Source organism: Triturus cristatus, chromosome 1_2, assembly GCF_964204655.1.
Source record: "Triturus cristatus chromosome 1_2, aTriCri1.1, whole genome shotgun sequence".
Taxonomy (NCBI): domain Eukaryota; kingdom Metazoa; phylum Chordata; class Amphibia; order Caudata; family Salamandridae; genus Triturus; species Triturus cristatus.
The window spans coordinates 1,012,359,862-1,012,384,198 of NC_140580.1; the positions used below are offsets into that span (position 1 = coordinate 1,012,359,862).

General features: G+C 48.8%; 1 protein-coding gene across 3 annotated transcripts in view; it reads right to left on the bottom strand.

Annotated features, from left to right (window-relative positions):
• AKNA (AT-hook transcription factor) overlaps positions 1-24,337 on the bottom strand; it is a 223,918-nt gene that overhangs the window by 36,887 nt on the left and 162,694 nt on the right. For 2 of the 3 annotated variants that reach the window (XM_085611866.1, XM_085611856.1), the window contains exons 16-17: positions 2,382-2,537; positions 215-327 (exon numbers count right to left, since the gene is read on the bottom strand). In XM_085611866.1, coding sequence (XP_085467992.1) covers positions 215-327; positions 2,382-2,537 — 269 coding nt within the window. Of the gene's footprint in view, positions 1-214; positions 331-2,381; positions 2,538-24,337 lie in introns of all 3 variants that reach the window. The other variant, XM_085611848.1, reaches the window with a different exon arrangement.

Below are 24,337 nucleotides of genomic sequence, written 5' to 3' on the forward strand. Positions count from 1 at the left end.
AGTAACATGACTCAACTCTCTATAGCAGACATAAATACTACATTAAATAAAAAATATTTCCTATTGATACTTTAAAAGGGCAGCAAAGTATTTCTCTAAACTCTGACCTTCCCCTGTTTGGCATTACAAACAAAATATCAAAATAGTGCACAGTAACTATTGCATTGTAATGAGTGCTGTATGCCTCATAAGACTTGGGTAGTATGGTACTTACTGTAGTCTAGATCTGGTCCATCCCGGGGAAGAGATGCTGACCTCACTCGCACAGATGGCTTAGGCCTTCTGGTGGGCTCCCCATATGTCTCTGGAGGTTCATCAGTGGATATTCTGCTAACAGAAGAAAACAATCATAGATTAACTTTTTAAGCATAAAATAAAAGAATTAAAAGGATGGAAAGGGTATCCTTATGGATGATGGAAGCAGAGAGGATCTAGATCTGACCAAAAACCAGATGTTCATTTGGGGTTTAAGAAGCTCTTGCTAATTTGATGTAAATATATATCTTTAAGGTAACTAGATAGGGAGTTGGGCATAGTAAATCTATAGTTACTAATTACATAGTGGGCATTACTGCTGTGTAGGTATTGTTCAGGACAGCTTTCCATTGAATACGTTTTTTTTTTTATTTGCCTATAGCTTTTGACCCCAAAGACATATCGGCCTCACAGATCTGCATCACATTTGGCAGTTATTTGGCCTAGTCAACTCAGGTTCAACAAGCCCCTTTTCATGCCAATCCACGCAGAGAAAGGAAAGTTGAAGTAGGCTTCCCATTTAAATTCCCATTGGAATTTTTGTCTGCACCTATAACACAAACTATAACAAAACCTGGTATGAAAGTAGAAACTTTACTCAGAAAGCATGCTCTTTTTGGGTTGGTGAAAATCCAGTGAGTAAGTTTTGGGAAATAATTGCTTGAAAGGCTTATGTCTTTTGTATATCTTAGCCGTTAAAGATGTGATTCAGTCATGTGTCAACCATATCTGAATTTTTTGAGAAATGTGATTGGCTGGTGAAAGTTTCTGTAGATTTATTTTTCGCCATTTTAAAAATCACAACTCTTTTTTGGAATGCAACTTTCGGGCTGGAGGCAAAAAAAATCCACAGGAAAAAGATGGCACTATAACAAATGTCTGACCCCTAGGATAGTGGTTGGGCATACACAGAGGTGTGGAAAAACTTGATTTACAAACCAGGGAAACACAGAGAAAACTGTGAGGTTCATGAGTTTCACAAAGAAAAAAAAAGAAGACATAAGGGGTGCGAGGAAGAAATAAAGAAAGAAAGAGAAAAAATGAAAGCATATGGGACAGAAAAAGCCTTTGGGCAATGGGGGTTATACACAGAAGGGGTTGAGGACCTGATGTGGGTTGGGAATCAATCTGTCCAACCCTCTCTACGCGCGACCAAATTAGGCCATGCTAAGTGAGGCGGGTGTAGGGCCAAACCAGAAAATGCTGTGCACAGCCAAAGACCATGTACAGTAGAGATTAGGGATTCAATGAAAAACAACAGTTAACAACTGAGTTATGGCTGTGGTTCAAACACAAAAAAACACTGAAACTCGCCTGTTATGGTAACGTTTTGTACACTAAGCCAGAACCATAACTTTGGTTTTGACTGTTGTTTTCCCATTGTGTATAATTGATCTACTGACAGACAAGCCATATGAATATTTGGCATCCAGCTGAAGAACATAAAGTTATAATGAATTAAGACCTGGCCCTTTTCTACAATACTTTACCTCAAATCACCTGCTCAGAATAGTAATGGCGATTATTAGGCAGCAGTGGTGGGAAAATTAAGGCAGAAAGCGGAGCAGGAGCGTGCGGAAGAAGTAGGGCACAAAAAGAACATGACTAAATGGGAGACTTAGATAGAAATACAGAGCGAGTGAGAGAGTGAGAGTGAGAGAGAGAGAGAGAGAGAGAGAGAGAGAGAGAGAGAGAGAGAGAGAGAGAGAGAGAAAGAGCAAGAGAGACAGAAAGCATTCAGGGTGTAGAGATATAAAATAGGTGAAGAGAACAGGGTGAAGATGCAGAGCCAAATGTTGAGACGGGTAATGCCTGTTTGTCACTTTGGGCATCAGGAGCAAAGATGCAAAATTGCCCTTACCAGCAAGTAATGTCTGAAAGACATATCTACATCATTACTCTAACTGTGGCACTTATTCTTGGAGAAGCTCTAAGAAATCTAATAGCAATAATGATTGCTTGAAACATTCCCAGTGCTGGAGCTGGAGTGCAAATTCTGAAAAGTTGTACATCTCCTGGGCATCACTTTTGCTACATACAGGAAAGGAGAATTAGCACTCTAAAACCAGGAGAATGAGGTTCTATCCAGGCTGGTGTACCTACAACAATTATTTTCATCCACTTACCCAAAGATTGAAGAATTCCAGGAACGGGGTGTGTCACCTGCAGTCTGTGTCCTACTCCAAAGAGCCTCGCGGGGTGTACCCTGGGGTCTCTGTAAAGTTTGTTCAAGTCGCTGTCGCAGGCGAGAGACCTCATTTTGTAGGGCATGAATTGCTTCACTACATTGTAAAGAAAAATATTGAAGTTTATGGTTTAACTTAGGCCAGATGTTGGGCTACAAGAAAGAAGGTTCAAGAAGGGTGGAACAGGAAGAAGAAATATATAAATTCGGAATGAGAACAAACAAGAGGGAATAAAAAGCAAAACTAATACAAGAGAAAGAATGAAAAGAAAGGAAAAGCTCTGAAACTCTAATAACTAATATTCTTGAAAGATGAAGTCATAAGAGAAAATAGAATTTGAAAAAGATTAAAAGTGGAAAAAGGTAAGAGAAAACAAAAGAGTAACAACAACTGAACAAATGAAAAAGACAATTAGAGAAAGACACAAAGCAAACAGGGATTAAAAGGAAACCTAAATACTAAATGATGGGCATTGAAGATATGAAGGTTAAAAAGCACTATAGTAAAGAGGTGCAAAAGCAAATGTGTGAAGGAACCACACAGAAATCAAGAGTATAGATATTGTTTATACTCATGGGTTAAGGCATCTGTATATTGTTTACTTTTCCCTTCTTATGCAGGTTACTACCTTTAGTACTTAACCATGTCTCAACCACAAATGAACCTCATCCGCCACATGTATGAACTAATAAGTGAACCAGCAAAGAAACGCAACAGTGTTTCCTTACTAGTGTTTTTTTTACAGAGTGTAAGAGGACGCCTCATAGTGAATAGTGGAAGCAGGTAGTGAAAAACTGATTGTCGAACTCTGATGAAGAAAGTGGACGCAAGCCTGAAATGCACTGAGGTCTGTTGTTGATTATTACTTGGTCATGAAAGCTCATTACAAGATAAATTGAAGATAAAAAGAAATTTGAAAAATAATTAAAAAAATATTGTGAAATAGAGGAACAAGTGTTGAGTAGAATTTGCATAACTGAGTGCATGCATTGACCACCAAACAAGACTGACGTTGGTCTCATTGGCTTCTTAACACCAGAATCAAAGAGCAGGCAGACAGAAATTGTACACTGGTGTGCACCAAAGGACTGTGGCATCACATTGGTAACGCTTCGCTACATTGACACCAATCTTTTTAAATACATTGGCAACATAAAACAACCACATACTCTCCCTGTCTTCCACTCATTTGAAGAAAGAATGCATATTACTGAGCAATATCCGCGCCTAGGTGTCAGCAGCGTGCAACAGATCTTCCAAGCCTATACATGCACCGTGATTAGTTCAAAATCACAAACATGACTAGTGGTGAGAGATCCACGTCTACCACAATGAGTCATGCCTGCGGGCATTGGATCCGCCTCCTAGATGCACAGGAGCAGATGAAAAACAGAAGGAGTGCAAGAGGGATGGAAAACAGATTGAAGGAGGGAAACCAGAGAGTGAAATGGAAATGGAAATTGATTCAGAAAAGAGTGTAGCAATGAGATGGGTAATGAGTGAGTAGATGTGGCAAGGGGAGAAGGGAGATGATGGAAAAGAGGGAGAGTGATGCAGGAGACAGTAGAAGTGGTGCAGCTGAACAAGACAGACATGTATAACTCAGGGTAATTGTAGGTCTTCAATGGAAAGGGGAGTGGGAGGAAGCAGAGAGACGTGGAAGCACAGAGGACAATAAAAGTCATAAGGGCACTGAAAACACATCTGCTCTCGGAGTGCATGGCCTACTCAGACATTTATGTGGCAGCATCTGCTTATCTTCAGTGGTGGCCACACTGTCCTACTCACCGCACTACCACTGAGCGATACCGGTCAGGTGGAAGATAATGCATCATAGCAGCTGCTGGTGATGGAAGGAGTTGTTGCTGGTGGTAAAGAGGCTGCACTAAGCCAGACGTCCCTCTGCCCCCTCCGGCTCTGCTATTGATGGTGTCGACTCTCTGCTGATAGAGAGGAGTTGGAAATCCAGAGGGTTCTTACCGGGGCAAGCAATGGACAGACCCGGGCTGGAGCCTCAGCCCACAGACTGGCATGAGATAGTCCCTTTTGCTCATCATGTGGATAACAAAGATCCTGACCGCACAGAGCGGAGAGACAAAAAACGGAGGGTTCCCTTCTGCCTCCTCATCAATCTAAGACAGATGATGCCAGTGGGTAGAGGTTCCGTTTTGTTTCCCCTCGGAGACTCTCTTCCACTTCCTCCTCCTCAGACTCGGTGCTTGACAAATCCCAAATATTTAATGAAGAGCCCAGGATGAGACACCGTGTGACGACTCCTTCCTGCTCCATCTTGAGAACCTCTCCTGCTCACATGAATGGTCTAAACAAAGTGTTTTCCCCTCTCCCTCTGAACTGTTAGCAAACCGTGCCGCAGTCGTATCCATGACAAAAGGGCATCTTAGCAACAGGCCACGGAGTAATGTGTACTGAAGCAGTGCAATCAAAAGATCGGGAGCAGAGGGCATAAATCCTTGGCACTGACTAATCTTTTCTTTGTTTGGGTAATGTTTATTGTGAATGGTATCTCCAACCCACTCCTTCCTCCATACACTGTGCGAGAACAAAGCCAACAGGGAATGTAGTACAGCAGTTTCCTTCTAAATTAAAACAAAGAAGAACAGAAACATATTATAACTACTGCCCAACACATAGGGCCCAATTCACAGAACTAACTTAAGACAAAATCCTAAACTTACTACCATTTTGGTATTCACAGAAGGCACTTACTCATTTTGGTATTCACAGAAGTTAGGAGTCCTAACTTTAGGACTCCTAAATGCCTTCTGTGAATTCCGAAATTCTTAAAATTAGGATTTTTCTCAGTTTAGGAGTAGTAAAGTTAGGACTCCTAACTTTAGGATTCCTAAATGCCTTCTGTGAATTCCGAAAGTCTTAAGTTAGGATTTTTCTCAGTTTAGCAGTAGTAAAGATAGGACTACTAACTTTAGGACTCCTAAACTGAGAAAAATCCTAACTTTAAGACTCTCGGTATTCACAGAAGGCATTTAGGAGTCTTAAAGTTAGGACTCCTAACTTCTGTGAATACCGAAATGAGTAAGTGCCTTCTGTGAATACCAAAATGGTAGTAACTTTAGGATTTTGTCTTAAGTTAATTCTGTGAATCGGGCCCATGCAATCTGCCCTTGCTCCTACCTAAATTAGGCAAAGGAGTTCCAAAATTAGTTGCTAAAGGGGCAAACACGACAGTATCTTCTGCTTTTTTTTCAGCACATTCAGTATTAGTGCAAACTCCCATCAATATCCCATTTAATCCTGAAGATAAAATATATAAGTAGATATATATTTTTAACAAATTTACGCAATATTTTGTTGCATTTCACAAAGGGAGAATCTTAAATCCCAGAACACTACCTAATAAATGTTACATTACATGCCTGGATTCTGGCAACATGAAGTAAGTGTGGGTTTTCCTATCATTATAATTTATATGAGTCTTGTATAGCGCTCAACTACCCACACAGGTTTTCCTGGTGCTTTGGCAACAGGTCGGTTCTGGAAAAGTACAACAGAATCAGAACGTCCAGGTCTTCATGTTTTTACAAAAGATCGGTCAATGAGGTGCAATTTCTCAGGGACTCGTAAGACGTTCCATATCTTGGGGCCCAGGTATGAGAAGAAACGAACTCCCAAACGTGCCAGTTCAACTTAGGGACTGTGCAGAGAGACAGGTCACTTGAGCGTAATGAACAGGAGGGCTGGCAGGGTATCACCAGTTCTGGACTACTTGTAGAATTCTAATAGAGGCCTTATCAGCCCCTAAACAGAAGATGTTTCCGTAGTCCTGTCTCGACAGAATTAAAACCTGAATAATCTTCATCCCTGGCAGGATCGAGAAGAGTAGCCAGCGCCCCTTTTTTTCAAAAAGCTGAAAGAAGAGCTTTTAATTCATTTCACCTACAAGTAGATTCCACCGTCATATCAGAGAAAATTGCAATAGAGAAAAAAAGCCTCATCACGGCAGTAAAAATGCAGGCGTGGGCAAGAAAAGCTAGTACCAAAATATTGTAATAACTTCTAAATAAAGGGACATATACAATAATACTGATACTGTCGATTTATTTATTGAACATATTTTTTTCGGTAGAAAGCATTTTTTTTAAAAAGTATAAACAATTTTATAAAAAATGTCACATATGTGAAAAAATTTAAAAAAAGATTTTGACCGTTACAAGTTTGCAGTGAATACATTGTCAACACACTGTCAACATACCAGCTACAAATTCAAAAGAGCCATTAATGACCTGGGGACCCCATCCTCCAGGGCCCACTCCTGCTAAGTCCTGTGGTGCCTACCCCTGGGACATATAGGTTTCCATGCCTGCAATGGCGTGGGCAGGGAAACCTGCGTTTGCTCTCCCTTGATGGGAGCAATCTCAAAAGCTCCCGTCAAGCGAGACCAAACACAAAGTCTGTTCCCAGCTGGCGGGAGCTTTAACAATACTTCAGATCTGTTTCCCTACCCATAGTGATGCGGGCAGGTAAACAGATCTGAGTATTGATCCTGTCCACAGGGAGCAACATTTTTAGCTGCTAGCTTTGGGCAGGAGCAATGGCGGCTCCCTCTGGATGCGGGGAGCCAGATGGGGCCGCGGGGCCTTGGGGCTCTCCCTGTGGCTCCCACCATGGATATCCAGTGACCTTTACCGAGGATATGATGGGTGTCCTGGGTGGGCACCGGGGCAACCACCATTAGTTGACTGGGCCCCCTTTAATCATTGGTCAGTGGAGTGGGCCAAAATTGCCCCGGGGAGTGGGGGGTGAGTGGCCCCCCTCCCCTTTACATACTGGCCGGGTCCCGGGGATGGGGTCCCCAGAGCAGATATAGGCCCTGGGGACCCTTATTAACTTTGGCCAGGCCCCGGTGGATGAGGTCCCCAGGGTGAAATCGGTCCAGAAGAGCGGACCTGTGTGCCCCCTTGCCCCATACATTTGGGGTCCCTGGGGGGTGGGGGGATAAGGTCTCCAGGGCTGGCGAGGGGGGCTTTGTAACACCTTCCCTTAAAACCATGCTGCGGGCCCTGGGGATGGGGTCCCCAGGGCTGAAATCGGCCCGGGGGGCATGCCCCCCCTAAAAAATATTCCAGGCCAGGGGGATGGGGTCCCCAGGGCCAAAAGCCCTAACGCACATGGCTGAAGGCAGTGAATGGCGTGGGGAAGGCTGCATGCAGGGGTTGGCCACAGAGCAGTTGGATTAAAGTATGGTATTTAAATATTGCTTTATGTTAAAAAAAAATCTAAAAATTTACTGGAAAAAACAAAGGTTACATGGATGTTAGGTTCAAATTTTACACACACAAAACCATAGAAATTCAGCAGCGATAGTTATCTCAAGTAACTATAACTCGTGCCCCTACCATGCACTGCTAATTTCCCCACTACATCACTCATGACACCTTCTATGACATTATTGATAATATCACTGTAACATTTGCTGTAAAAAATTAATGAGAAAACTGCGCATGGCGGGGGCACGAGTTATAGTTACTTGAGATAACTGTAACTATAACTGTCGAATTACTATGATTTTGTGTGTGTAAATTCTGAACCTAGCTATGGGTGTACGTGTTTACAAAATCCATGTGCTCCTATTGCATCATAGGTGTGCAGGGGTTACTAAACACACTAGAAATCTTTGTACTGAAGAGTAGCTCTGTGTGCAGGTGACGACTTGTGTTCAGAATGTAGTACACACGTTTTTTGGTGCTGCAGAAAAACGTTTCTAACTGGAAATAGATTCTACCTACTATATACTAAGTTTTATAACCAGTCTTGAGTATTAGAATCGTCTCGGCATTACAATTTCTACATAACATAGAAGATGTGTGCACCAGGCACTAGCCTAGAAACATATGCTTGTTTTGCTTCAAAAGATGGTCCGTCTGTAAAGTTTTCACCACAGTATGAAGTCTGCAGGTAATATGACCTTTGGTACCTTCAGACCTTGGTTATTTTATGTGAATAGTCTCTCTTTTGGCAATTTTTGTAGAGTGTGTTCATTGTTCCCAGTAGATACTTTTTAATACTCTGTGGTGGATTTCTCACAAGAGTTTTGCTTTCATGAAACAGTGTGGTACCGAGCAAACTATCTCCATAATGTAAACACTGTTTATAGTCACCACTTTTTAAGTGATATCGGCTTCTTTTATCATTGTAGGTTTGGTGACTGTGAAGGGTTTGATACAGGTAAAGACTTCGTAGCAGGGCATCAGCCATGTAACTGCACTTGAGTATCTGGTGGAACATGGTTTTCTCTGAACAATTGTACACAGATTGAACACCATGTGCAGCAGGGGTCACCCTTTTGTCTCTGGTTGTTAGTCAACACGAACTTGGCTACCCATGAAGTGTATGGCATAGGGTCAATGTTGCACATAACAGAATCTTGCTTCACCTATAGGGATTATACGTATGATAGAATTAATAATGCCTTACATTATTCAGAGTTATTTTAGCACTTACTTTCATAGCTCTAATACCACACCCGTTTATAAAGCAATGTGTACAAAAGAAGCTTGGATGATGTTATCAGCTATGTCCTCAGTGATGTCACTTGAGAAGTCCTCAGTGATGTCATAAATCATGTCATAGAACCTGTCACAAGTGATGTAATATGTAATGTCATAAGCAGCGTATTGCGGGTGTACTAGTTATATAGTTAGCTCTGCTAACTATAACTGGTGAATTTCTGTGTTTTTTTTTTGTTTTAAACATTAATGTCACTGAGATTCACCTAACTATAATGTCACTTTAATCTTTTTTTCAGTGAATTTCTACTTTTTTTTTTTTAATCAGTGAATTTCTACATTTTTTTTAATTGTAATGTAATATTTTATTACCATACGTGAAGCCTATCTCCCGCCACGCACCGCCTGAATCCATGTGTGGCAGGGAATTCGCTGATGTGGCAATGCCCTGCATCGAACCCCCCACAGACAGCCAACCCCATGCTATGCACGGACTTTAGCCTTGAGCGGCGAGGGGTTGGCCACAGGGCAAGACCCTCCGCCAGGCCCTGTGGCCACAACCCTAAGCGTCTGCAAACCGCACGCCGCACACATCCTTTGGTATGCGTGCCATAAGGTTGGCCTTCCTGGTCCCAGAAACCCATCCCATGCAGCCAAAACATATACATCAAGGGGAGGGGTGTGTGCAGCTCCTCTCCCCGTTCCTTAATTGGCCCCGGAGACCCCATTTGAAGAAGTTTATAGGAGGAACAGTACTAAAGGACCTATGAGGAAGAGCAGGTGCGAGGCTCCTGGATGGATATACCGATTTTGGTTTTATGGTGGGTTTTAAAGCTTAGCATGTAAAATATTTTAGAATTATCAATATTGATAATTAGTGGACGGATAGGGCTATATGATTTGTGGGTTATGATGGAAAGGGGAGGATTTCAGGGTGGTTGGGGGTTAAGATCTCTGGAGAAACCTCCACTTTGTGACCTTACCCTGCACTGGAGGGACCTGCTCACAGCTGCCTCACCTTACACTGGAGGGACCTGCCCTCAGTTGCCTCAAAGTCCAATCTGTGACCTCATCATGCACTGGAGGGACCTGCCCTCAGCTGTCTGACCCAGCACTGGAGGGACCTGCCCTCAGTTGCCTCACAGGACAGACCTCTACTCTGTGACCTCACCGTGCGTTGGGGGGGGGGACATGCTGCCTTACAATTCACTGGGGGGACTTGCACGCGGTGACCCCAGCCTGCACTGGTGATACGTGCCCCCGGTGCAGGGGGGCTTCTCAGTCTCACGCCCTCGGTTTCCTTTGGCCCTGCTGGGCCTGTGAGCTCGGCCGCCAGCTGTAAATATGTGCTTAGTGGCGAGCACCTGCCCTCTGGGGCTAATCTGGGACCACCAGGGAAGGAGAAGGACCCCGACTGCGACGGACGTCAGCTGATGACGTGCTAATATGAAACACTTGCTAAACTCCCAATAGCGATGTTTGCACACCCTCCTTAACAATACCTTTCATTGTCCCGTCTTGCTTGCCTGGGTTACTCCACCCCGATGAACCCGGATTTTAAGATTATTAGGTCTGTAAGCAGACCCCCCCCCCCTCCCCACCCTCCCTCCAAGTGCATTGAAACAAAGTAAGCCCGTACGACTGCTCTATAAACCCAACAATGTGCACGGGCGCTGGGGCGCTATAGTGCTGTATGCTTAGCCTTTAGTGGGCCAACAAAGTCGAAACAGATCTAAACTGTCAGAGCGAGAACAGCCCCAGACACTGCCAACGCCAGAATAGAGGCAGCCACAAGCCGGCAGGACGGGACGGAAGGGATGAGATGAGGGCAAAATGGATGACATGAAATGTCCTATTACTTACCGGTAATCTTCATTACTCCGGGTCCCGTAGTCCTCGACACCGTCATGGACTAGTGAGATGTAACTATCTCGCTGACAGAAAAAGAACGAAGGAATGCTGGACCTACCCTTCCCCCTCCCACTGGGAGTACATAAGGAGTACCGTCCCAGCATTCCTCCTGAAATACCAAGCCATAATGAAGGCCGGCAGACAGGGAGGGAGGGAGGGAAGTCATGACGGTGTCGAGGACTACGGGACCCGGAGTAATGAAGATTACCGGTAAGTAATAGGACATTACCCCCAGGTCCCTCCGTCCTCGACACCGTCATGGACTAGTGAGAAATACCAAAGCAAACCCCGGCATTCATACTAGAAAACACAACAAACCACCAGGACAGCAAACAAACCCAGAGATTTATTGGAATAAAGCAGAAAAACAATCAGGAGCGAACAGAGCTCAACACCCCCAATGCAAAACCTCCATCATCCCCCAACAGATTGAGAAGGCGATAATGCCTGATGAAGGTATTGGAAGAGGCCCACGTGGCAGCCCTACAAATCTCAGAGAGAGGAACACCCTGAACCTCCGCCCAAGAAGCAGCCACCCCTCTCGTAGAACGACCCTGAACCCCCAGAGGAGGAGGAGAACCAGACAGAGAGTAGGCCAAGGAAATGACTTGCTTCAGCCAACGGCCGATGGACACAGAAGAAGCCTTACTCCCAAGGGAAGCCGCACCAAAGGAGACAAAAAGGGAGTCCGATTTGCGAAAAACCGCCGAACGGTCCAGATAAATGCGCAAAGCCCTGCACACATCCAACAAAGACCACTGGGGACCACCAGGAGAATCCAAAACAGAGCCCAGGGCAGGTAAAACCAACTCCTGACACCTGTGAAATTGCGAAGAAACCTTCGGTACAAAAGAAGAATCCAGTCGGAGCACCACACCCTCCTCCGTGAAGGAAAGAAAAGGAGGCCGAGCCATCAAGGCTCCCAACTCCCCAAGACGACGAGCAGAGGTGACCGCCACCAGAAAAACCACCTTGAGAGTCAGAAATTTTAAGTCCACCACATCCAAAGGTTCAAAAGGAGGACCGATTAAAACTCGCAGGACCAAAGGCAAATCCCACAGGGGAAAAGAAGGACGAGGAACAGGCCGAGAAACAGCAAAACTGCGAAGAAGACGAGAAACCAAGTCCTCAATATCCGAAAGGTTCCCCCACGGGGAACGAAAAGCCCGAACAGCGGCCCACTGTGCCCGCAGAGTAGACACAGCCAAACCCTTCTCGAAACCTTCCCACAAAAACTGAAGGACAACCTGCAAGGAACAGTACAAAGGGGAGACCCCCAACGTTGAACACCAACGGTCAAAATTACCCCAATGCCTATCATAAGCCTTAAGGGTGGAAGGCCGCCGGGAACGCTGAAGAGCCACCGCTAAATGTTCCGGGAAACCGCGCCGTCTCCAACCCTGCCTTTCAACTTCCACACCGACAACCGCAACCGGAGAAGCGACAGGGACGGGGAAGACCGAAGTGGAGACGGAGACAGGGGAAGAAACCAGGGACCCTGCACCGCCAAAAGACGCACCGTCGGAAACCAAGACCTCCGAGGCCAAAACGGCAGGACCGCCACCACCTCCCGATCCTCCTGACACAAACGGGCCAGAAACCTGGGAACCAGAGCCAGGGGGGGGAAGGCATAGAGGAGACGCGACGGCCACGGGAGAGACAGAGCGTCCACCCCCCAGCAACCCTCCTGCAGAAACCGGGAGCAAAACCGAGGGAGCTGAGCATTGTGCCGGGAGGCAAAGAGGTCCAGAAAGGGACGCCCAAACCTCCCGCACACAAGCCGAAACGCAACCGGGGTGAGAGACAACTCCAGAGAGTCCGGAAAGCACCGACTCAGGGCATCCGCCACAAAGTTGTCCACTCCCCGAAGATGAACCGCCGTCAGAGACAGCAGATGTCCCTCCGCCCAACAAAACAGGGGCACCACTATCGCATTCAAGGAAGCCGAACGAATCCCCCCTTGATGATTCAGATAAGCCACCGTCACCATGTTGTCGGACCGCACCAACACGTTCCGACCGAGCAACAGAGCCCGAAAACCCATCACAGCTCGGGACACCGCCGTGAGTTCTCTCCAGTTGGACGACCGGCGGCTCTCCAGGAGGGACCAACGACCCTGAAGGGAGTGAGATTCCAAGGTCGCCCCCCAACCCAAGGCGCTGGCATCCGATGTCAAGACCAGAGAAGGAGAAGACTGCAGGGGCAGACCCAAAGACAGATGATCCCTCACAGACCACCAAAGAAGAACCGGGAGGACCACCGGAGACACAGGAATAAGAACGTCCATGTCGCGGGACAGGGGATCCCAGAGAGACAGGAGGTACACCCAAAGGGGGCGCAGATGAAAACGAGCCCAGGCCACCGTGAAAACTGTTGCCGCCATCAGACCCATAAGACGCAACCAAAGGCGCACCGGAAAGGCACCCCCCACCCGGAAACGACGAGCAAGGGACACCAATGTCAAAACCCGAGGCTCGGGGAGGAACACACGGTTCAGATCCGAACGGAAGCGGGCCCCAATGAAAACCATGTCCTGCGACGGCGTCAGCTGACATTTGGGCAAGTTGATCAGAAACCCATGGGCCCGCAACGCCGAGCACACCACCTCCCTGGCCTCCAGCAACAGGACCCGAGATGGAGCATGGATCAACCAGTCGTCTAAATAGGGGTACACCATCACCCCTTGGAGATGAAGCCACGCGACCAAAGGCGCCACCACCTTTGTAAACACCCTTGGCGCCGACCGGAGACCGAAAGGCAACACCATGAACTGGTAATGACGCCCCTGAACACAAAACCGTAGAAACCTGCGGGATCGAGGATGGACCGCGACATGGTAATACGCATCCTGAAGATCGAGGGTACACATGAAGTGACCCGGCAGCACTAATGGAATCACCCTCTGCAAGGTCTCCATGCGGAAAGGAATCCTGGCCACCCATTTGTTCATGACCCGCAGATCCAAAATCAAGCGGAAACCCCCCGTGTTCTTTGGAACCAGAAAGACCAGGGAATAGAAACCCAACCCCATCTCCAACGGAGGAACCTCCTGAATGGCACCCTTCCGAAGAAGGTCCAGAATCCCGAGAGAAAGATGGGACCGCTTCACACGACTCGAAGGCCAAGGAGTCGGCCGAACACCCGAGTCTGGTGGAGGTGCCGTAAATTCCAGGACATAACCCTGGCGAATGATGTCCAACACCCAGACGTCGGAACACGACTGAACCCAGGCATCCAGGAAGAAGTGCAGCCGCCCTCCCACCAACAACCCGGGAACCACCGCCAAAGAGTCAGGAACGCGGCTTGGCAGGAGGAAGGGACTTACCCTTACGGTCCCGACCACGGCCAGAAGCAAACCTACCCTGGCCTCTCACAAACTGCCTACGAGAAGCAGGGCGAAAGAAAGATTTGGGTTTAGAAGGGACAGGAGCAGTAGTAGAGACTTTAAAAGAGGAAGAATGTTTCTTTTCTTTAAACAACTTGTGCAATTTCGTCTCCAACTCTCCTCCAAACAACATCGTACCCTGAAAGGGCAACCTCAAAGCGCATGCCTTCTGCGCAGAGTCAGTCTTCCAGTCCTTGAGGACAAGACTGCGACGAGCAGCCACACAAGCCCCCCCGGACAGAGCAGAAGCACGCACAACGTCAAAGGAGACATCAGACAGAAGCTCCACCTGACGCTCAATTTGCTCCAGCAAGCCAGAACAGTCCGTGGCATTATCCATAGACTGATAGAGAGACTTCAGGTCAGACAACAGGGACTGCGACACATAAGTCCCGTAGATGCCTGCCCTCAAGGCCAGGTGGGAGCCAGAATACACCTTACGGAGCGCCACATCCGCCTTCTTGTCAACCGGATCCTTCAGAACAGCATCTTCAGCAAGGGAAGTACGCCCCACCAAACTAGCCACAAACGAGTCAATAGGAATTGAATCAGGCAGTTCAGTGGCCATATCCTGCAGAGGATAGAGTTTCGTCATGAATCGAGGAATCAAAATGCGATCAGGATCAGCCCACTCGCGCTTCAAAACATCTTTGATGAAGGGATGGACAGGCACATCGACAGTGGCAGCACTCTGAAATTGACGCAACAAAGGGCCCCTAGAGGTACTAGGCGCGTCTCCGTCAGGGAACCCCATGTTCTCTTTAACATGCTGCACAATAACTGTCATAGTATCCTTGTCCACATATTTGCCCTTCAACTCGTCATCCCCCAAATGTCCAGCAGACTCATCGCCACTAGAAGCTGAAGAAACAGGAGCAGGACACTTGCGACGGGAACCAACATCACCCATCTCAGTCAAGGTTTCCCTGATTAAGCGCTTAATATGCGCATCAGCACCAGCATCACGGCGCCTGGACCTGGCAGGAGAGGGAGACCTGGAATCACTAGAAGAAGAGGAAGACCTCTCCCGGTGATGTCTTTTCCTGGAATGCTTTCCCATCGTAAAGAATACACCAAACACAGCAAAAACGCCAGAGATAACAACCGCTATGCGGTACTCACCCCAAACGCTCGTTATAACGAGTCTCCCAAGCCGGTAACCTCGAGGCGCCTGACTTCCGTCCCCACGATCAAAAACCGGAAGTCAGGCATGACGACTTCCGGCCGGGGAAGGAGCTCCAACCAATCCAGAGGAGCATCACGGCCGCGCCCCCTAGCAAGCCCAGCAGGCCAGGAGAGGCGGCCATCGGGCCAAGAAGAAACCAACGCGGTATTACACCGCCGCGTGGAACTAGGAAATGGAGAGGCCCGCGCCACTCCCCCCAAGCCCAGCAGGGAGGGAGAGGCCAACAAGGAAGGGCCGCCGGCACCAGGTAAGAACCAGCGGCCACAACGATAAATCCAGAAAGAAGGCAGGAGCGCCCCCGCTCCTGCCGCGTCCTCTTACACCGTCAGGATGACAGAAAAAGAACAGGAGGAATGCTGGGACGGTACTCCTTATGTACTCCCAGTGGGAGGGGGAAGGGTAGGTCCAGCATTCCTTCGTTCTTTTTCTGTCAGCGAGATAGTTACATCTCACTAGTCCATGACGGTGTCGAGGACGGAGGGACCTGGGGGTAATAACCGTGTTTACAGCGCCTAGACCAGGGGTATCCAAACACATATACAGTACAATTACGAGAGGTTAACCGCCGTGCATGGACAGCCCAATGGACACCTATAGTAGTCACTAGTAGTGTACCCCTAACACTCTTCCTAAAAGTTGTATCCCTTTCAGAGATATGAGGCCCGTTCATCCTGTTCAGGACAGACTGCACGCACCTGCGTCAGCCGATCCCGGGAGAACAATATCTGAACATTAGTACGGTCGGTTGATGTTCCTGCTGCGGTGAGCTGAGCCTGGCACCCGCTCATTTGCTGGAATTCTATCGACTCTCTACCCAGCCTTTCACCTGTCCGAGTACAACATCTTTAAAAGCGTGGCACTATCGCAGGTGCAGCTCAGCTTACGGAGCCAGCTTTATCCATCGTTTTAATCAGCTGTCATGTTTATGCAACGGCGTGTCAAGTTAAGCAACCTGGTGGGGCGGGCCTATCTGCTAAAATACGCAGCAAACAATTATACATTTCATATGTATACACACATATGTATGCACAGACTGACCATACAAACAATTTAGGCGCTCTGTGTGTACGGTGGCACAATGAAAAGCGAGCCCTATTAGCTACGATGATCCAAGCAGATGTTCTGAAAGTTGCAACCTATAGGCAGCGATTCTCTAAAGGTGACCCGGCCGGTCTTAGAAAGGCCTCTCAAAGGACGTTCTACAATCACCGCCGTGATTAGTGGAGAAGGGCTGGCGGTGCAACTGGCACGCTCTGAGAGCGCTGAGAACATCCGGTGTTCGTTCCAGGAACACAAGACTTTTTCCAAGTGTTGCACACAGGCAACCCCTCCCAACCCCAGGAGGGGCTGAAAGGCCCAGTGCTCGTGATCACCGAGTTCAAATGGATGCACAATTCCCTATCCAGTGTGCGTTGCGCTGCTTTAAATTGTAATAACGGTCCACTCTGGGAGACACCGGTTTTCATCCTTTGTCCTCCAGTTTAAACGCAACGCTCTGCAACATGTGCAATAACCCACTGAGCTATCAACATAACTTACTAACATGTGACCTATAGCCTCCTGAGGAAATAATATTGTAAGCAAGACAAAGATGATATGGAATGTAAACAATATATACACGTACTGTTTATGCAGTTTTTAGAAAGACGTCATAAATAACGTCGAGCGAAATCCTATTCCTTTCTTTACAAATATTGGCATAGCGCATAGAAGTGCTTGCATTGCTCCCAGACGTTTTAACAATGAAAACTGCAGCGCAGTAAATACATGTGCGTAAAATAACCTATAGTTGTGTATGTCGATGTGTTGTATTACATTGCAACATTTATACAGCGTTTCAGTGCCATGACGGGGAGGGGTCGCTAAGCGCTCATAACAATATGTTGCTTTGATTGACATGTATGACGGACAACTGAATAAAGGCACGTGAGTTATTCAGCCACGAGCCACCAGCGGTACGCAAGGAGGAGATGAGATCTAGGCACTGGACCGCCGATCTTGGGTTAAAACATTACTAATCTCGGTTTCTCAACTTCCCCACAACGTGGGACCCTGGGCAAACACTTTCATCTACCCAGGACTCAATAATTCAGCTAAGAGCAAGGAGAGAAGTAGTGGGGGATGGGGACAAAGCAAGGGGGGTTGGAGTCGTGGTTGGATGGTGTGTGTGCATGGGGGAGAGAGGGGTTTAAAAGTCTCTACAGGTCATTAGGTCTCGGCTAGCGAAGGCTGCGCTTGCGCAGTCTCGCTCGCGAGATTTAATGACTTGGAGAAGAGGGGCTTGAACCCGCCCCTCTTCTCCCCTCTTCTCCATTGGCTGGCCTCTTGAATGCTGGCCAGCCATTGGAGAAGAGGTTTGTCTCTCCGAACAGGCCCCGTCCTTTTCGGATTCGGGGGCGTGTTTTTTGCTACTTTTCTAATTATCTCCTCCAGCCAATGGCAAGAGGAGAACACGCCCCCGAATCCGAAAGCGCCGCTGCCTTTCTCCGAGGCATTTCTGCTTCGCCTCGGAGAAAGGCAGTGGTGTGCTTGTCTCCTTTAGCCTTCAATTTCTCTCCTGTAAGACTCTTGCCCGTTCCTCTCCCCCGGAGAACGTTTCAAAGACAGAAATACACGTCTTTGTCCCCGTTGGTCACGAGGTCCGGTCTGGTCGGGGTCGCGGAGGCGATCGTTTCTTTCGTCCGGTTTTGAGGTGAGTCAGGGCGGAGATTTGGCGTCCCTGCTTCTCACTCGGGTGTTATCGGATTGCTAGGGGTGAGGAGACTGGGCCATATGTTGTACAGACCCACTACTCGCTATTGTGTCCCTGGTCTGGCGTCGGTCGTGTTAAGCCGTGTCTGGTGGCTTAGAGGACTAATGCGTCCACTGTGGGGGAGGGGCTGCCCTCGTGGTTACAGCTTTAAACGGAGGGTTCACTCAGCCGTTCATGCCCCTGCGGTCGACAAAATGAATACTTTGGTTACGTTCCCCGACAATGTACTGTGCAGCCCAACTGGTTCTGGTTTGCGCTATAGAACTTCAGAATAAATGAATAAACATGTAGAGAAACAGGATTATTATTTTTTTTTTGTTAAATGGCGTGCATATCTGTAAATTGTTGATGTCAGACTGAATTTAATGAAGTTAATTGCCAGAGCTCTGGGTATTAACACGCATGGGTTTTTAGGTCTATTTCAACAGTGCAGCTGTTACCTGTCCTTTTAACCTACACCAATATTTTTGGTGGGTGAGCCTGGACACTGAAGTTTACTGGCGCGTTCACTGTAGCTCATCGTTTCGAAGGTGACTGTTAGCTTCGTTGGTTTAAAGCCATGGTCGAGGGTTCGATCCCCGTGCTGGCCTGTATTTTTGGGTAATTCAGGTCCGACGGCGCGCTTGTCTGGGCAGCAAGGGCATGGTTGGCCAGGCGTGATCGGTCGAAACTATGCTAGCCGAAGAAGGGTGGCCTGAAACATGCAGCGCTCGGCCTGCATGTATCTTACTAACCGCCGACTCGCCGGTGCTAGGCGGCGAAGCGAGTGGCGGTGAACGGCAACATGGGGCAGGGAACGTGGTTTTTTAGAAGGGGGAAAATTGGTTTATTCGCAGTCCCTCTGTTGCGTCGGACACGCACCCGCTCTCGACGCCTTTTGGTCTGGTCCGGGGGCTCTGGTCTGGCATTGATTTCTGTTCGAGTGAGTGCAGCGGTATTAACAGCCCCCGCCCACCCCCCCACCCATAGCCTTTCACCTCGGCAAAATGTCTCTGACATAGTAGTTGGAATTCGAGGCTCCTGGTGATACATAGCATGGGCCCTGTAGATTTCACGGGTGCATGGGGGTTAGGATCCCCAGCAGTGGGGGCGAGCAGGGGAGGGTCCCGTCCGACTGCTGACATCAAGGCGCCGTCACGCTGCCCAGAGTGGAGAGGGAGCTCACTTTGGCTGAACTGCCTGATGGAGGGGCCCAGGCTGCCCGCGGTGCCGTAATTAAGGATGGTGGACGCTCAGCATTGTTGATGTCGGCACGGGCGCAGGGCAGCGCATGTGTCCCTTTCGGTGCAGACCATCCTCTCCGGGTGGGGCATTGTTGCAAGTGTCGCGGCGCACTCTGTGTCAGGTGCCCCGCAAACGCGCACACAGAAACACCGGGAGACTCACTTCCGGTTGGAGGGTGAGTCCCGGTCTAGTGGTTGCGGCGCACGAGAGGTCGGAGAAACACTTCCGGGGGAAACGCTTAAACTGCGCGTTTCCCGCCGGCTCCGTGCTTCGGATTCAACCGAATCCCCCTGAGACGTGAACGCCGAGTTCCGAGTCGAGACGCGACTCCAGTAACCTGGTTCCAGTGCAGTTGGAGGCGTGTAAGTGCATCCTTCTCACCGCGCTGGAGCGCCCCCGCCTTAGAGGCTGCCTGAATCCCAGAGCGCAGGTGTGCTCATGGGATATTTGTTTCACGTTGTTGGATACCTTTTGTTCGTTTAGCGCAGGAGCGCTTAGGGAGCATTTAAGTCTACATAGCGCAGGAGCGCTTGAGGGATACTTTCGTTTGTTAGCGCAGGAGCGCTTGAGGGATACTTTCGTTTGTTAGCGCAGGAGCGCTTGGGGGTTTTGCTTCAATCCTACAACGCAGAAGCGTTGGTGGGATACTCTTGGTTTTTGCTTCATTCAGCGTGGGTGCGCTTAAGTGGTACTGAAGAGTCCATAGCGCAGGAGCGCTACAGTGACAAAGTACCCATTTCATTCTGGAACTGTGTTCTAGCACCTACGTTGCCATTGTTATAGCTTGCCCCCTTAGTTTGCCACTTTCTTGCGCAAGAACACCTTTGCGCATGGTTTGACTTTTCTTTTGACACACAGGCGCAGAAGCGCTTTACTTTGATTTACGGAAGGAGTAGTGTCCAGGAGCTCATCGCCAGGAGCAGCGCTGATTCTGGGTGCCCTGGTCCGAAGAAGCATCGGTGAGTCCCCGGAACGACCTTCTTTCTGTGTGTGGGTTAGCGTGGGTGCTGTAGAATAGGGGTTGGGATTCCTTATTGATCTAGTCCTTCCTGTCTTCCATAGGGCCCCAGGATACTCCTACACCAAGCCGCTACGTCCTTTCTGGCTCCCTTCCCTGCATCCATCTCATCCCCGTTGGTTCCTACTATTCACGAGGGTCAGGTGGGTACAGGGACGGGTGCTCTTGTCGTCTCTGCGGAATCACCTCGCAAGCAAAAGGTGAGTCTTGTGAGGTACACGACAGAATCCGAAGCCCACGATTTCTATTCCACCCAGACGACATGGGCGACCCAGAGGTTACATTAAGCGACATAGCGGCCATGTTGGCTGCTATGCAAGCCGAGAACCTCACCTTACGCCATGACATCACTGCCCTACAGGGCCAAATGGCATCAGGGGTTACCAATCCATGGGGAACCACCCCTAGTTCCAGAGTGTTACAAGAAGGTCTGTTGAGGCAGCCTACATTTACCTTTGGGGGGTCCTCCACCACCACCTCTCCGAACCCCGCCATACAAGTGATCACGCCACATCCTGTACAGCTGGCACCACCTGAACGCTTCTACGGGGACAGCACTAAGTACGGCATCTTCATCCATCAATGTCATCTGCATTTCATGGCCAGAACCACGGCTTTTCCTGACGACTCATCCAAAGTAGCCTTCATCCTGTCCTACATGGGCGGAGACGCCGCCCAATGGTCCATTGCCTTAGTGGACAACGGTGAACCCATGTTACACCACCTGCCGACATTCCAAGAAGCCATGCGACGCATGTTCGCCCGGCACACCTTTGTGCAAGCTGCTGATAACGAGTTGCTCAATCACAAACAAGGTAACCAGGATCTCCTTCATTACATCACCACGTTCAACAGGTTGGTTATCGAATCCCATTGGCCAGAGGATAAGAAGGTGTCCGTATTTTATCGGGGATTACGCGATGATCTCAAGGACCTCATATCACAGTATCCCGATCCGCCCGAAGAAATAGGCCCGTTCATCAATATGGTGGTAAAGATGAACTTTCGACTACTAGAAAGGAGAACAGAGAAAGGAAAAGGTAGTGACAACCGTTTCTTATCCATGGGAGATAAGGGTGTTGAAAAAGCCAAAGATGAATCCACACCCCCGAGCGAGGCCCCGGAACCCATGCAGATCGGGGGCATCAAAGGACCACTGACTAGCCAAGAAAGAGAGAAAAGAAGGAGACAGAACCAATGCTTATACTGCGGTAAAAGTGGACACTTTGTCAGGGAATGTCCGGTGAAACCAACGAAACCACGTGGCAGAAGGCCGTTCGTGTTGCCCATCACCAAGGGTGACAAGTCGGGAAACGAGACAACCCAGTAGACATGGGGATCCGTCCTCTGGGTTCTTCATCTTTTTCCTCAGCGATCCCTGCGGTGTTTGATGGCAGCCACCACATAGGGGTAGAAGTAACCTTACGAAACCAGGCAGACGAATCCTGGTTGGTGACCGCTATGGTGGATTCTGGTGCAACCGGTTGCTTTATCGACATCGTTTATTCACGTACGTTGGGCATCAACACCGTGTCGAAAGCACAACCCGAAACCGTTAAGGCTGTGGATGGCACAGACCTGACGTCCGGCCCGATCCGGCAGCAAACCGAGAACATGTCCATGGTCTTTGAGAACCACCATACAGAGGCCATCTGCTTTGACGTCATAGACGCCCCTCAATTCAAGGTTATTCTCGGATTACCGTGGTTGGTGAAGCACAATCCACGCATTGATTGGGTGTCCAGAATCATACATCTGGATTCGGAGCATTGCTGTGGAACCTGTTATGCGAAGGATGACCTTGGGGGAGCTCGCTCCATACAAGCAAGAACGTTGCCGTTACAAGGTATGGGGATGGTTTCCCAAGCAGCCATACCGGAGGAATATCAAGACCTGGCAGAGGTATTCGACAAAAAAGGAGCCAACACCCTGCCACCCCATCGGCCGTTTGACTGCCGAATAGATTTGATCCCCGGCTCTAAGTTGCCATGCAGCAGGATATATTCCCTCACGGAAAAAGAGAACATCCACCTACGATCGTATTTGGACGAGTTTTTGGACAACGGATTCATTCGTCATTCCAGGTCTCCGGTGTCCTCTTCTCTCTTCTTCGTATCGAAGAAGGAGGGTGATCTGAGGACCTGCATAGACTTTCGGGCGATAAACGCCATCACAGTAAAAAACCGTTACCCGCTACCGTTGATTTCCAACCTCCTGGATCAGGTCAAAGACGCCTCAGTGTATACCAAGCTTGACCTACGGGGTGCTTACCATCTTGTCAGAGTCCGAAAGGGTGACGAATGGAAGACCGCCTTCCGGACGAAGTTTGGTCTATTCGAATATCAGGTCATGCCTTTCGGTCTCTGTAATGCCCCCGCAGCGTTCCAGTTCTTCATCGATGAGGTATTACGGGACTACATAGACGTGTTCTGCATCGTCTATATAGACGACATCCTGATTTACTCCCAGTCTAAAGCAGAACACATACAACATGTGCGTTCCGTCCTCCAACGGTTGGAACAACACCGGTTATATGTGAAGATGGAGAAAAGCGTGTTTCACGTCACTACGGTGGAGTTCCTGGGGCACATCATCACTCCGGCAGGCATCCACATGGACAACAAGAAAGTGGAAGCCATATTGTCATGGCCTCCTCCGGAGTCGGTAAAAGGGGTTCAACGGTTCTTAGGATTTGCCAACTACTACCGTAGATTCATCACAGGGTTCTCTGGGATGGTAGCTCCTATTACACGCTTGCTACGCAAAGGGGTGCGTTTCAGTTGGGATCAGACGGCAGACAGCGCTTTCCAAGAACTGAAGAGGCGTTTCACCATAGCCCCAGTTCTGGGACACCCGGACACCAAGCAACCTTTCATAGTAGAGGCAGACGCCTCTAAGGACGCCATAGGGGGCGTATTGTCCCAATGAAACACCGATACCGGACAGCTGCATCCAGTGGCCTTTTACTCCAAAAAACTCCAACCGGCAGAACGTAATTACACTGTGTCCGACAGGGAGCTTTTAGCAATCAAGACCGCTTTTGAGGAATGGCGCCACTTCCTAAAAGACGCCAAACACACGGTAACAATCTACACTGACCACAGGAACCTCCAGTTTTTACGATCAGCACGTGCCCTCACCGCCCGCCAGCTCCGATGGACCTTATTCTTCAATGAATACGACTTTGTAATCACTTTCCGCCCTGGGAAAGAAAACGCCAAAGCAGACGCCCTTTCACGGTTGGACGAAACCGAGGAGGAGGCCGACAACACCGAGCCGGTTCCCATCATTTCGGAACAGCACTTCCAGGGCGTAGTGGCTTCCTCGGACTTCATGACACAGGTGAAAGACGACCTGAAGCAAGCGGATCCGGATGTCCTGGCAGAGGGCCACAAGGGAGTGACGTGTGTGGACGGGTTGTTGTTTCGGGGGGACCAGTTGTACCTACCAGGGGTTCCCAGTCAGCAAAAAGCAGTCCGCATGTGCCAGGATCACGTCCTCTCTGGCCACCCTGGTTATCATAAGACACTTGAGCTAGTGCAAAGACAGTTCTGGTGGCCCACAATGGCGAGTGACACCAAAACCCATGTAACGAACTGTGCCGTTTGTCTGTTGGGAAAAAACAGGTCAACACCCCCTGTTGGTCTACTGCGTGCCATCCCGGTGCCACCGTGTCCGTGGCACACCATCTCTATGGACTTCGTGGTAGAACTCCCTCCCACCAAGACTGGACACACCACTGTCCTTACCATAGTGGATCACCTTTCCAAACTGGCGCATTTCATACCCTTGGCAAAGGTGCCCACCGCTGCGGAGTTGGCCGTGCGCTTTGTGCAAGAAGTGGTTCGTCTCCATGGCATTCCGTCAGTGGTTATCACGGACAGGGGCTCGCAGTTCGTGTCCCGCTTCTGGAAGGAGGTCTGCAGGATCCTCGA